At 36.4% G+C, this 16,110-nt stretch overlaps 1 protein-coding gene across 1 annotated transcript; it reads right to left on the bottom strand.

Annotated features, from left to right (window-relative positions):
- Positions 1–833: 833 nt before the first annotated feature.
- LOC110442048 lies at positions 834–10,973 on the bottom strand. The gene is made up of 2 exons (XM_021485459.1): positions 10,849–10,973; positions 834–4,582 (listed from the first exon to the last, which is right to left on the bottom strand). The coding sequence occupies exon 2, from the start codon at positions 4,555–4,557 to the stop codon at positions 2,497–2,499; it is 2,061 nt and encodes a 686-aa protein (XP_021341134.1). The 5' UTR covers positions 4,558–4,582; positions 10,849–10,973; the 3' UTR covers positions 834–2,496.
- Positions 10,974–16,110: the final 5,137 nt, after the last annotated feature.

The raw sequence follows: 16,110 nt of genomic DNA, 5'->3' as shown, positions 1-16,110 counted from the left end.
ACAACAAGCAGAACCAAGTTAGTAAATTTCATCAAGTTTATTAAATTGTAATCATTATAGTGTATGATATGACCACACAAGCTACAAAACAAGTGTTAATAAAGACGATGAAGTGATGTATATTTTGTCATGATTAGGGCCCTGTATCAGTAGATACAGGTGCCCTAGCTATAGTAATCATGCACTCTGTCTATCTGTCTGTCTGTCTGTCCGTCCACAAATTTTGTTCCTGGCTGATAACTTTGGTATTAATTGACCGATTTACATGGTTCCAGGATGGCCCCAGGGTCTGCCCTACCCTTACAGACTTAACCCCTGGGTCATAACTTTGAAACGGTCCAGATCCCCACCCAAATTCTATATATACAAATGCTAGGCAAAAAGAGACAAATGCAGTCATGATATTATAATTGATCCTGGGGTCTGGCCACAACCCTAGGGACCTAGTTTCTGAGTCACAGCTTGGAAACAGTTGAGATCCCCACCCCATAACCATACATAAAATTGCTGGGCATGAAATATCTAATACATATATGCTATGATTGGCCTTGGGGTCTGGCATATTTCCTTGAATCTCATTTGGAGAATATTTTGCTATGATTGCTTAGATATTCAGGTGAGAAATACAGGCCCTTTGGGCCTCTTGTTTGGTATAAAGAAAAGCTGCAGGTATTATAAAATGTAGAGATAATTATATGTAATACTATGATCACAAAATAATTAGCTTAGTAATTCAGATTATATATTTCTTCTAGACATTGTCTAAAGTTTCACTGCCAATTATGTACTTAAATACATGTAATACTATGATCACAAATTTTTTTTANTGATCACAAAATAATTTGCTTGGTAATTCAGATTATACATTTTTTCGAGACTTTGTCTAAAGTTTCACCACCAATTATGTACTTAGATACAATTAGATATTTATATATTTAATGGACTCATTTTACAAAGTATGGAATGGGTGGGGGAAGGGGGATAACTCCCATAACATAGTTCACTAATTAGATAGAGTCTGCAATATAGGTAATATATATATATTTGTTATAAACCGTACATAGAATGCAAGTGATAATAATACAATATCAGATTGAGGACCGCACAGTCCTTGGGTTACGTATGGTCCTCAACTGAACACTGTACAGGATCCAAAGCGAATGTTATTGCAGTATGAATTCACAGTAATAATGCATAATGTATATGGTAAAATTGCCGAGTATGGGAGAATATTAATGGAAAGCATAACAATATCATGATAATCAGCCAGAGATGCACTCTTGTACGAATATATGTTTTTTTGTATAATTGAGTGTTATTTCCAACAAAGATAGGGACTGGAATATATATACTCAACACAACCATTATTTGACTGTAGGGAGGGGGGGAGGTCATCCGCTGTATTCAAGTTTAGCACGTTTGACACAAACAAGTTTTACTGTGCTCCGGCCGGCCTTTATGTCTTCTCATTCATTCAAACCAACTGCTATTTTGTTGACTACATACCAAATTTTGAATTTAAAAATGTACCAATCGTAGACTGCAAAAAAATCCGTTTCTGTGATCAGGTATCTCATTACCCATCCTAACTGCTTAAATTCCATTGTATTTTACAGCAAGGATTCTGTGGCCACTGAAAGTCTGCAGCAGTGTAATCTGTTACATAGATTATAAAGCAGGGATTCATCAGCAGCTGAAAACCTGTATCATATATCTAATTAAATACTTGAATGAAAATAGTATTAAGGCCTGGCCTGCATCCGATCTGGATGCCTTATAGGAATCACTGTGTCTATCTGTCTGTCCATCCACACTTTAGTTTCCAGAATGCAAAATACCAATCTTTCTGAAATTTGGCAAGATAAAGCACTTTGATATGTACATGTGTAATAGGGGTTTAAATACTTTCTTAGGTACATTGGTTAATTGTTACTTCGGAATCAAAGACTAATCTTTTTATCATTTGACATGGCGATACTCTTGGATATATAGGTATGTGGAATAGTTTTTTTGGTTTTTTTTCTAAGTTCATGGTCAGGGTAACTGTCCCCTATCAGACCTCTGTGAAACATATATAAATACCCGATACACCACTGCTATCTTCTGTCAGACCTCTGTGAGACATACATACATAGATACACCACAGCTATCCTCTGTCAGACCACTGTGAGACATACATACATGGATACACCACTGCTATCCTCTATCAGACCTCTGTGAGACATACATACATAGATACACCACAGCTATCCTCAGTCAGACCACTGTGAGACATACATACATAGATACACCACAGCTATCCTCTGTCAGACCACTGTGAGACATACATACATGGACACACCACTGCTATCCTCTATCAGACCTCTGTGAGACATACATACAAAGATACACTACAGCTATCCTCTATTAGACCTCTGTGAGACATACATACAAAGATACACGACTGCTATCCTCTATCAGACTTCTGTGAGACATACATACAAAGATACACTACAGCTATCCTCTATCAGACCTCTGTGAGACATACATACATAGAAACACCACAGCTATCCTCTCAATAGCAGGATTCCATATTTGATCATAAGCCTGTGATTGTGCTGAATCCCAGTAAGCCCTGATGGCCCTGTGATTGTCCCCAAGTGTCTGGTAACAGATCCCCAGGAGAGTGTGGACTGTCCAGTATTTGTGTCCTCCTTGGTCATCATCACTCTGGACCTCTATGAGGAGCCTTAATGCGTCATCACGCCCTGTAGTATCTCCAAGTTCATGACAGCACAGGAAGGACAGGAACAATGCATAGGGTAGTGGTGGGATAGACACATCTGTCTGTTCTTTTAATATTTCCTGACAGAGATGAGGAAGATACAAGCCTTTCTTTGTAAATGACAATATGCCTGTGTACATTTTCTTCAGCCTGTCTGAGGAATGTTCAAATTGATGATACAAATGGCTATACATTGCCTGTAGTTCTGGATGAAAATCTCTATATCTGAAGTAATATGATGCTAGTTTCATCACTTGTTTGCACATTTCCAGAGTTTTAAAGAAATTTCCAGTCAAAAAATGAAAAGTTGCCAAATGTAGCAGTTCAGTTCCCATGGAGGCTTTGCGAATCATCCAGTGTTTACATTTCCTTAGACTTCTGTACCTGGTCTTGTTGTCTGTAGCAACCATGTGCTCCGGATAAACCTGCTCTGTTGCAAGATCATGAAGGTTTTGCATAGCACAAGTGAATGTGAAAAGTTCATCTGATTCTGACTGTGATGTCGATAATGAATTAATTGCCTTCCTGAAGACAATCAGTTTACTCGATGCATCTTGATTCGTGATATTTATGTATCGCAGATGACACATAAGTGTTCTATCTTGTATGTATGCAGTGTCCTGTGTAGTCTTGGGACATACAAGTTCAGCTTGTATTGAAGAATCACACATATGTTCCCATATTGAAGTTTTAAAGAAGTTTCCTACTGAAAGACACATCCACTTCATCTGATGGTAGTTGCTCAAAACATCTAACAGAATTTGCTGATGTTGTCCATGGACTTTCCTTTTGAATAAGTTGTTGGCTGGGATGAAGTAACTGGGACAGAAACCTGCCCTGACGAAAGCAATTAGTATTTTGAAGCAAAACCAAAAACAATAAAATAGGTTTTTCTCTTGCCAGAGTAGTTGGTTGGAATTCTCAATGGCATGAAAAAGGATTATCTTCAAAAAATAGGAGCACAAGATATCGTCATCCCCAATGGTTTCTTTTAATATTCCTTTTATTTGTTTCAAAAAATATTTCAGCAAAGTATAAACTTTGAATTGGATGTGACTAAAGGAGTGAACTAAAGATCTCTCTGCTGTTGCAAATGAAAATCTCCATTGGAGAAAAGTGTTCTTAGAACACTTGTCTCCAACTGGGACAAGATGACATCCATGGTGTACGATATTGTCTATCAAGGTTTGACGTGGCCATCCATACAGACGTGTACGTGTAATCCATTCATTAGCTTCACTTGGCCAACTATGACATGGAAAACACATAACATTGTCGTATTGTCCACCTTTCATTGTGTCTGTACAGGCTGGTCCATTCGATTCCACTTTCAGCCTTATTTGTTTATCCATGCCACTGACTATGTGCTCTCTGAAGATATCACTGGAAACAAACATCGACTCCTCAATTCTAACTAGTGCATTAGTTACCCATAAGTGATTGCTCTTTTGTAACTCAGGAAGCTGTAGGAAGACATAGCCAGGGCGGCAATCTGCTGCTCTTGCGTACAGAATTGTTTTGTGTGCCATATTTGGAGGAATACACTGATCAGGGTACATAACTATAAAATCCGTCAAAATGTACATTATGTCTACATCTGAACCCAATAGATTAAGTCCCTCTGCAGTACTTCCAGCTCGAAAGACAGACAGTGATTCACTCCATTCAGAATTCTCCATTGAATCATAAGACTTTCTTCTGATATCTACCTCTTCTTGTGTCAGTGAGAAAGCCCTTTCGATGTATTTTGACAGAAGCACTGACATCCGCTCATTCTCTGTTGAATCCATCATCAGAAGTTTATCTTCAGGACTTAATCTGTAATGAAGAAACTGAAGCTTATAAAGAGGAAGACTGTTGTTATCTCTGCCTTTTTATCAACTGAACATTCAGTGTGAATTGTTAAATACATCTGTATATACATGAATGTGTTGATCAGACACTGAAATACATTGAGGATTAAGTATAAAAGCTGACTGATAGCATACAAAAATTCAAGCATCATTCAATTTTTACTGATTACTTAGATTCACCAGTGTGTTGACATTTTTCTATCCTGTTTTATATAAATTGATAGGAAATGACGGAAATCAGTGATGGTTGCCTGTCTAGAACATAATACAGTAATGGCGGAGCGTGACAGTAAATTTAATGATTTGCCCTTGAATTACGTATAATTATATATATTTTTGAGTATAGCAGAAAACCAATAATTTTCATACGTGCCTAGCAGGAGTATATTTGTATTGTGGTACGTATCGTATCGTAAGCGTCAAACCGCGATACGTATTGTATCCTGAGGTATTCATATCGTTGCAGCCCTAGTTGCCATACTAGGGACTACAATTGAATTTTCTATCTACCGGTATATTTTCAATTTCAAAAGTATTTTATTGGCAATACATATATAATACAAACATATAAGTTAACATTAAAGAAGATATTAGAACAGTATTGACAAAAGAATAAGACAACAGGCTCTGCCTATATCAGTCTTCTTCTATTTCCGGAAGCTATATACAATGCTTAAATATATAAAATGTTGTAATTCGTTTTCCTCTCACACACATGCACACCCACACCCACACCAGCTTATGTCTAATACTCGTTATTTAAGGGACAAAACTTGCCTGAATAATAATAATAATAATAACAATACATGAATATGCATTTGGAATTTATCTAGCACGTATAAGTAACGAAACATTTTGATGATTTAATATAAGAGTCAACATGTATAAGAATAGTTTTATTTAATTGGTCCGATGCATTACTAATACCATATACTAAACAGCGCAGATTTAAATATCCTACTAGATTATAAATAGTGGTAATATGATGCCTAATATTTGAATACAGAGGACATTGAAAGATAAAAACGTATTAGATCTTCCCTCTGTACACCACATACACAGGAAGCATCATCAATCAGATGGTCTTGTAACTTATCAAAGTTAAGATCACTTTTAAAATTTCTTAGCTGACATAAAATGATGTTAAGTTTCCTCGGAACACAGTTAATAAAAGTTTCTGAGACAGATGCATCAAAGGTTTTTTTAAGTTTCTTTTTAAAAGATGAAATTGAGATGGAGTCCCGTACAGTGCTATCAAGTGCATTCCATTTTACCATTGTAGAAGGGAAGAAGCTATTCATATAAGTAGTAGTTCTTGTCTGTGGTATATTAAAGAATCTGTTATTTCTGAAGGTATAGTTATTATTTACATTTAGAAATGATTTAATGATATTATCGAGATAAGTTGGAGTGTAATTATTAAGAATCTTATATACTAATGTTAGTTTATGATTTTGTCTTCGTGTGTGTAATGTTTTAAGTTGTGTTTCAGAATACAGAATGTGATGAGATATACCTCGTCTGAGGCCAGTAATTAAACGCATAGCTTCTAGTTGAACTGATTCTAAAAGATCTGATTCAGATTTGGTACAATTATCCCATACTATATCAGAATATTCTAGCACTGGTCTTATATAAGAGACATATAATGTTTTTAATGTATTCCTATCAACTGTAGTTTTTAAAATTCTAAGAATACTTAGTCTAGAGTTTGCTTTTTTATAAATATTTGAAATGTGATCTGAACAAGTCCCTTTACTGTTAAATGGTATATATTTTTTAGGTCACCAGAGCCAAATGCTCAGTGTATTCATCAATGGTATAGCAGAGAAATCACATATTCTATCGTCACTTCAACTGCATATGAAAAACTGCAGTGAATATAAAGTACCATTCTGATTAGTCAATATTAAAAGTGATACCTTCACATGATTGGGAAAATATTACATTAGTTTTCATCCTATAAATAATTTCCAATATTTCTCTGGTAAAATTTGATAAATACATGTGTATTTGCAAACCAAATTGTGCTTTTGAAAGACACATTGCACCACTTAATGATAAAGGGTGACCCTGTATTTGGTGTACTTTTTTGTGCGGGGGTGGGGGGTGGGGGTTACAAAAGATGTATAGAAACAAGAGTCTCAGAGGGCCTGTATCGTTCACCTGGAAGTGTTAGCGAAATTGAAGTTGAAAGAGTTGCTGTGCATGTATTACATGGTTAGTCAGTGTTTATATTTATATGCAATTGGACAAAATCCTGTCATTCCCACAAGAAAAGGAGGGATTTTAAGAATTTGCTATGTTTCCATAATTGGACCCGGCCCCTCTGCCCCCAGGAGGGGTCAGACCCATTGTTAATACAAAATTAGTTCCCCTTCACCCAAGGATGCTTTAGACCAAATATGGACATAATCCTGTCATTGCTATAGAAGAAGTAGGATTTTAAAGCTATTTTTCTATTTGGCCCCGCCCCTCTGCCCCAGGGGGTTAAAACACCACAGTTTATACAAAAATGGTCCGCCTTCACCTAACGATGCTTCGTCCCAAATTTGGATAAAATCCTGTCATTCGTACCGATGAAGAAGAATTTTAAAGAATTTGCTAAATTACCTCTATTGGGCCAAACCCCATCATGCCCCAGGGGGATCAGATTATACAAAATTGATTTCCCTTCCCAAAAGGATGCTACTGTTCAAATTTGGTCAAAAAACCTTTATATGCTATTCCTCTATATCCTTTATTGGGCCGTCCTCTCTGTCCCCAGGGGGTCAGGCCCACCATTTATACAATATTGTTTCCCCTTCACCTAATGATTCTTCATACCAAATTTGGACAAAATCCTGTCATTCCTACAACAGAAGAAGGATTTTGATGAATTTGCTATGTTTCCCCTATTGGGCCCCACCCCTCTGCCCCCAGGGGCCCACACTCACTGCTTATACAACATTGAGTCACTTTGCCCAAGGATGCTCCAAACTAAATTGGGATGAAATCCTTTAAACTCTATGGTAGAAGAAGGATTTTTTTAAGGTTTTACCTCTATTTCCCCTACTGGGCTCTGTCCCTCTGCCCCAAGGGAGGCCACACCCACGGCTTATACAAAATTGAGCCCCCTTGGGCCAATGATGCTCCAGACTATATTGGGATAAAATCCCTTAATCCCTAAGGTAGAAGAAGGGTTTAAAAGGTTTTACCTCTATTTCCCATATTCAGCCCCGCCCCTCTGCCCCAATGAGGTCCACACCCACTATTTATACAAAATTGAGTTCCTCTGGCCTAGGATGCTCCAGACCAAATATAGTCAAAATCTACCCAGCCGTTCAGGACAAGTAGCGTTTTAAAGAAAAGTTGACGGACAGACGATGGACGACGAACGCTGCGGTATGGCATAAGCTCACCATGTTCCTTCGGACCAGGTGAGCTAAAAATCTAGCAGCACTGAATCTGTAATTTATAGTCCTAAGCAGGCTTGAACTTTAAAGCAAGTCAGTGATGATGTTTTAAATATACCAGCAGAAAATATATATCAGGAAAATTCTGATGAATTTATTAGTATATAGCTAGCAAAGACAAAAGTTGGACATCATGAATCACTTTACAGAAAAATCCATAATATCTATATTCAATCATGAATTGTGTAGTCGATTAATCAGTTTATTGACCTAACTGACCAATAGTCAGTGTATTGACCTTACTGACCAATAGTTGACGAAGGAGATTAATCAGTTTATTGGCCTAACGGACCAATAGTTGAAGAAGTTGACTTATCAGTTTATTGACCTTACTGACCAATAGTTGACGATGTTGATTAATCAGTGTATTAGCCTTATTGCCCGATAGTCGACGAAGTTGCTTAATCGGTTTATTCGCCTAACTGACCAATAGTCAGTGTATTGACCTTACTGACCAATAGTTGACGATGTTGATTAATCAGTGTATTAGCCTTATTGCCCGATAGTCGACGAAGTTGCTTAATCGGTTTATTCGCCTAACTGACCAATAGTCAACGAAGTTGATTAATCAGTGTATTAGCCTTATTGATTGATAGACGACGAAGTTGATTAATCGGTTTATTGGCCTAACTGACCAATATTCGACGAAGTTGATTAATCGGTTTATTGGCCTAACTGGCCAATAGTCGACGAAGTTGATTACTCAGTTAATTTGCCTCACTGACCAATAGTTGACGAAGGAGATTAATCAGTTCATTGGCCTAACTGACCAATTGTCGACGAAGTTGATTAATAAGTTTATTGACCTAACTGACCAATAGTCAACGAAGTTGATTAATCAGTTTATTTGCGTAACTGACCAATAGTCGACGAAGTTGATTACTCAGTTAATTTGCCTCACTGACCAATAGTTGACGATGTTGATTAATCAGTGTATTAGCCTTATTGATTGATAGACGACGAAGTTGATTAATCGGTTTATTGGCCTAACTGGCCAATAGTCGACGAAGTTGATTGATCAGTTTATTGGCCTAACTGTCCAATAGTCGACGAAGTTAGTTGTCGAATCAGTTTATTCACCTAACTGACCAATAGTCAACGAAGTTGATTAATCAGTTCATTGGCCTAACTGACCAATAGTCAACGAAGTTGATTAATCAGTGTATTAGCCTTATTGATTGATAGACGACGAAGTTGATTAATCGGTTTATTAGCCTATCTGACCAAAAGTCGACGAAGTTAGTTGTCTTATCAGTTTATTGACCTTACTGACCAATAGTTGACGAAGGAGATTAATCAGTTCATTGGCCTAACTGACCAATATTCGACGAAGTTGATTAATCGGTTTTTAGGCCTAACTGACCAATAGTTGACGATGTTGATTAATCAGTGTATTAGCCTTATTGATTGATAGACGACGAAGTTGATTAATCGGTTTTTAGGCCTAACTGACCAATAGTCGATGAAGTTGATTAAGCAGTTTATTGGCCTAACTGAACAATAGTTGAAGAAGTTGATTAATCAGTGTATTAGCCTTATTGCCCGATAGTCGACGAAGTTGATTACTCAGTTAATTTGCCTCACTGACCAATAGTTGACGATGTTGATTAATCAGTGTATTAGCATTATTGACCGATAGTCGACGAAGTTGATTACTCAGTTAATTTGCCTCACTGACCAATAGTTGACGATGTTGATTAATCAGTGTATTAGCCTTATTGATTGATAGACGACGAAGTTGATTAATCGGTTTTTAGGCCTAACTGACCAATAGTCAACGAAGTTGATTAATCAGTTCATTGGCCTAACTGACCAATAGCTGACGAAGTTGATTTATCAGTTTATTGGCCTAACGGACCAATAGTTGAAGAAGTTCACTTATCAGTTTATTGACCTTACTGACCAATAGTTGACGATGTTGATTAATCAGTGTATTAGCCTTATTGATTGATAGACGACGAAGTTGATTAATCGGTTTTTTGGCCTAACTAACCAATAGTCGACGAAGTTAGTTGTCTTATCAGTTTATTCACCTAACTGACCAATAGCTGACGAAGTTGATTAATCAGTGTATTAGCCTTATTGATTGATAGACGACGAAGTTGATTAATCGGTTTATTAGCCTATCTGACCAAAAGTCGACGAAGTTAGTTGTCTTATCAGTTTATTCACCTAACTGACCAATAGTCAACGAAGTTAGTTGTCTAATCAGTTTATTGACGTAACTGACCATTAGTTGACGAAGTAGATTAATCAGTTTAGTGGCCTAACTGACCAATAGTCAGTGTATTGACCTTACTGACCAATAGTTGACGAAGGAGATTAATCAGTTCATTGGCCTAACTGCCCAATAGTTGAAGAAGTTGACTTATCAGTTTATTGACCTAACTGACCAATAGTTGACGAAGTTGATTTATCAGTTTATTGGCCGAACTGGTCAAAAGATGAAGAAGTTGATTAATCAGTGTATTAGCCTAATTGACCGATAGTCGACGAAGTTGATTAATCGGTTTTTTGGCCTAACTGACCAATAGTCGACGAAGTTAGTTGTCTAATCAGTTATTGGCCTAACTGACCAATAGTTGAAGAAGTTGATTAATCAGTTAATTTGCCTAACTTATCAATAGTCGACGAAGTTGATTAATAAGTTTATTGACCTAACTGACCAATAGTTGACGAAGTTGATTAATCAGTTTATTGGCCTAACTGACCAATAGTCGACGAAGATGATTAAACAGAATTTGTTTATGTTACATTGGAGGAAAGTATTGCTTTCCTGCATACAGCATCAAAATTTGTAGAGTTCTTGGCTTAGGATTGCAATAAATGACGACTGTACACTAATTAGTCTGTTGTTGCAGGGTGACTTTTGGCTCTGGCTTGCAAGAAAGGAACATGTCTTGACTCTGCTCTGTACGTCGTGTTACTGAGGCTTTTAGAATAATCTGGTCTGTTTTAAGTGCTGCAAATACTTCCTGTTTCGAAGGCCATGACAGTCGGTCAAGTACCACTTGTATTGTGAGTAGGCTTGTCATGATATGTCAATTAACAACAAAATATTTCATGTAAAAAAGGCAAACTCTGATGCGTTTGTAATACCATTTTCCCATTCAGTTTTATGGTTAAACATGTAGCAGAGCAAGGTCGTAAAGCGCTTTTTGCCTTACGATCTAAATGTAAACACATCCATTTAAACATCAAAACTATTCTACACTTCTTTGACACATATGTGAGTAGTGTATTATATTATGGCTGTGAAATATGGGGTAGTTATAAAGGAGTTGAAATAGAAAGGGTTCATATGGAATTTTGTAAAAATATACTGTGTGTTAAAAAATCTACGTGCAATTCTATGGTATATTTTGAGCTTGGATGACTTCCTCTGGCAAACAATCAGATGCTTCGAATGTTTTAATATTGGTTTAAGTTGTTAAATTGTGAAAATTGTATTCTAAAAGAAGCATATTAGTTTTTATTGAAAGAAACTTGGAGGGAAAACATCGAAACGAAATTGGTTATTATGCATAAAGCATAAACTATTTGAACTAGGGTTTGGATAAATATGGGTAAGGCAGGCAGCTACCGACATCTGTCTACTACCTATTATTAAACATCGCATAGATGATCAGGCAAAACAAACTTTATTCAACTCGTTGGCAATCTCAAGTAAATGTGATCTCTATAGATATATGGTAGATACCGTGATGCTGCAATATTATTTAACAAAGTTCATACCAAAACAACGTCGAATTATGATTACAAAATTACGTATGTCAGCTCACAATCTTGCAATAGAAACGGGAAGATACAGGAATGTTGCAAGAAATAATAGATATTGCAGTAACTGTGACCTAATAGAGATAGAAGATGAATTTCATTTTCTATTTACCTGCCCACGTCATCTAGATCTTAGGAGAAAATATATTCAATTATTACTGGCAAAAAACATCTGTATTCAAACTGATCGAATTAGTAAATACACACAATGTAAAAGAACTGAATTTGTTAGGTAAATTTATTATTGAAGCTAACAAACGAAGGATCGTTTAACTTATAAGTTTGATTTACCTAATTTTGTGTTAGTCAATCGTATCATGTCCATGTTTTGTTCGAACAATCTTTCATGTTTAAGATGGTAAATACTCAATGTTGGTGGGTTTTTTGATGATGATGATGATGATGATGATGATGATGATGATGTTTTCAATGATGTTGATATTTTGATGATGATGATGATGATGATGATGATGATGATGATGATGATGATGATGAAAGTGGTAATGATTTCAATAATATCGTTGATTTGAGATGAATGTACCAGATTTATGAAATTCATGTAAAAATGGTAATTATTTCATGTTGTTGTACTTTGACGACGACGACGACGACGACGACGACGACGATGCTGATGATGATGAAGATGATGATGATGATGATGATGATGATGATGATGATGATGATGATGATGATGATGATGATGATGATGACGATGATGACGACGACGATGATGATGATGATGATGCTGATGATGATGATGATGATGATGATGATGATGATGATGATGATGATGATGAAAGTGGTAATGATTTCAATAATATCGTTGATTTGAGATGAATGTACCAGATTTATGAAATTCATGTAAAAATGGTAATTATTTCATGTTGTTGTACTTTGACGACGACGACGACGACGACGACGACGACGATGCTGATGATGATGAAGATGATGATGATGATGATGATGATGATGATGATGATGATGATGATGATGATGATGATGATGATGATGACGATGATGACGACGACGATGATGATGATGATGATGCTGATGATGATGATGATGATGATGATGATGATGATGATGATGATGATGATGAAAGTGGTAATGATTTCAATAATATCGTTGATTTGTGATGAATGTACCAGATTTATGAAATTCATGTAAAAATGGTAATTATTTCATGTTGTTGTACTTTGACGACGACGACGATGCTGATGATGATGATGATGATGATGATGATGATGATGAAAGCGATGAATTATGATTTCGAGGATGTTGTTGCTGCTGATTTGTGATGAATGTGCCAGTAATATGTAATTATATCTTGTACTTATATGAAAGTTTTTGTTGAAAATCCTATAAGTTGTAAAACTTACGGAAATAAAAAAAAAATGAATTGAATTGAAAAAAAAGTATCAAAGAAAGACTCAAAAGTGGTCACATAACAGGGTTTGGTGTCTTAACACATTCACCCCTGAAATTTCATAATGAACTATTCCAACCTTTAAATTGGAAGAGTTCAAATGTGTGTTCAGGGGTGAATGAGTTAATAGAGAATTGATGCATGGTAAACTGCTTAGTGGGAATGAGAAAATGGTGGTTGTTAAGAACCCTAAGGGGGGGGGGGGGGGCAATGGGGGAACACAATGATAGATATTTAATATCCTCCTTATGTTCCGTTAGAATGAAGGGATTTTATGATATTTTAACCACAATTTATCTTCGATATTTAGAGGTAGTGAAATGAAATTTGTTTAAACGGAGAAATTTAACCAAGTTTGGTTTAGATGAATCCTTGTGCAACAGGGACACAATTTTATATAACTTGGATGTATGTATGGATACAAACAGAACACCAACATCGATATCAGTGCACTTCAAAGTCAAGTGGTTCATATAAGTAATATCCTGGTAAACTTGGGTTTGTGCCAGTATCTGTGCACCTATAGGAAACAAAGACTTTTAAAAACACTAAGTGTGTGACGATGATGAAATATATAAGAAAGTATAACTAAGGGAATAGCATCCTACCCAGTATACTTTGATCTTACATTGTACTTTGACCCACTCTGAACTTGGGGCCTTGAGAAACTCACCATGCTCTTGAAAATTGACAGTGTCATAAATGACAGGGATGTTTTTGTAATGTCGAAAATGGTCTGCTTTAATCAGACCAGTGTCAGAATTTTTCACGATAAAACCTGGTTCATATAAGGTGCCCACTAATTCTAAAAATAGCATAAACAGTATTTCTACATTGAAAATTACATGTTGAATTCCTGGAAAAGTTGAAAGTTCCACTGAATTGGCCAAATGACAATCGCACTCATACATCCATTATCATTAAGAAGGCTGAAGGTTTTCTGACTATTTGGTAAACCCAGGTAGGGTTACGTGACCATAGTTATGGCCCTTTGTTCATTTCTTTCTGCCGAGGTTTTGTCTCCGCCAAGTAAGGGACTATGTCCCTACTTTAGTGATGAAACAGTCTATATCATTATCATCAAAAGAGGATTTTGCAAAAGTAAAGTCATGGGAATGAAGTTCTAAACAAATGGTGTGGCTCCAATAAGGAGCATAGGACTGAGGACAAATATGTGAAAATTGGGTATGGGTGGACAGACTTTAACTTAAAATAAGACATCCCTGGTCTAAGGGGAATACGTTGTGTATAAAAAAAGGATGTGTTGACCTTATTTGGGACTGAGAAATGGGGGAAAATAGGGGTAGTTTAAAAGACTAATCCTTCAGTACAGTTCGTTCTATATAAACATGATTTAGTATGAAGCATCCCTAGACCAAGATAGTGATGGGCAATCGCTTTAAAATCAAAATCAATAATTGGTTTGTTATCGGCAGTAGTAAACCAATTGATGATTGATTGAATGATCGGTACTGCTATATAAGTATATGGGACTGAATACCCTGAAAAAGTGAAATAACGACAGTTGCATCAATAGACAGAGTTGTTGCGTTTCGTTCTTTTATAATGAATGGATTTCAAGTATCTTTTATGGAGTTTTGTCAATCATTTACTTATAAGAAGAAACGATTTTCGATGCATGCTTTACAATATTTACATCTGATGCTTTGACTTCAACAATGAACTGATCATCATATCAAATATGGAATTTGTAATCTATAATTGCCATCGGAAAGGGCCAACGGTTTGATTTTTAATCATAATCGAATCATCAGCTGTTCATTAGACCAAGGTGACATAATTGTGTGTCATGGGGGGGGAGGCAGAGATATTTTGCATTTTCTCATCAATTACTTGGCCAGTTTAAACAAAGCTAGGTTGAGGCTACATTGTAGTTTGAAAACAAACAAGGTGGACATTAGTACTTGTAGGCTCGGGCTGCAACTTTCTCAGTTTCTTCTCAACTTCCATCAAGCCAATTTCGTCAATTTATTTATGAAAAGATACTATCATGGCTCTTCGTAAGTGGTTGTGATTTTTGGATCAATTGAAACTTGATGAATGTTACGAAGTTTGGTCAAGTGAATGACCTTTGCCCCTTTTCAATATCGGAGGGATTAAATATGAATAGGAATGATGTTATGGCTCCCATAAGGAGTATAGGACAGATTGGAAATCTGTGTATGGGTGGACAGACAATAAGGCATCCCTGGTCAAATGAATCACCTTGGCCCTTATTCAGGGTCCTATGGCCCTTTCGACCTTTTGTTGTATAACCTAATTTGCACACTGGTGGTCATGTATTTAGAGTTAACCTTAGATAACAATTGAAAGAGAGGAAAAATCCACTCGTTGTAATTTAATTATTATAACAATGAAATAGATGTATTCTGATGTAAAAATAAGAATTTGTGAGAGTGAAGCTCAACCTTGAATTTTGAATTTTGTTACTTTCAGGAAGAATATGAGGAAGGGCTACATGGAACTGTTCAATATGAACAGGGACCTCATCAATAGTTACAAAATCTGGTGTGGAAACCACCAGGAGTTGTTAGCTTCTCTCAAACAGGTCAACCAGGCCATGCAGAAAGCTGGACGACTCAGAGGTACATACTTATCTGTCATACAGAAGTCTGGACGACTCAGAGGTACGTACTTATCTGTGATACAGAAAGCTGGACAACTCAGAGGTACATACGTATCTGTCATACAGAAGTCTGGACGACTCAGAGGTACGTACTTATCTGTGATACAGAAAGCTGTACATCTCAGAGGTCCATACGTATCTGTCATACAGAAGTCTGGACAATTCAGAGTTACGTACTGATCTGTCAT

The sequence above is a fragment of the Mizuhopecten yessoensis genome, unplaced genomic scaffold, assembly GCF_002113885.1.
Source record: "Mizuhopecten yessoensis strain PY_sf001 unplaced genomic scaffold, ASM211388v2 scaffold716195, whole genome shotgun sequence".
Lineage (NCBI taxonomy): Eukaryota > Metazoa > Mollusca > Bivalvia > Pectinida > Pectinidae > Mizuhopecten > Mizuhopecten yessoensis.
This window is presented reverse-complemented; position numbering and strand designations above follow the sequence as displayed.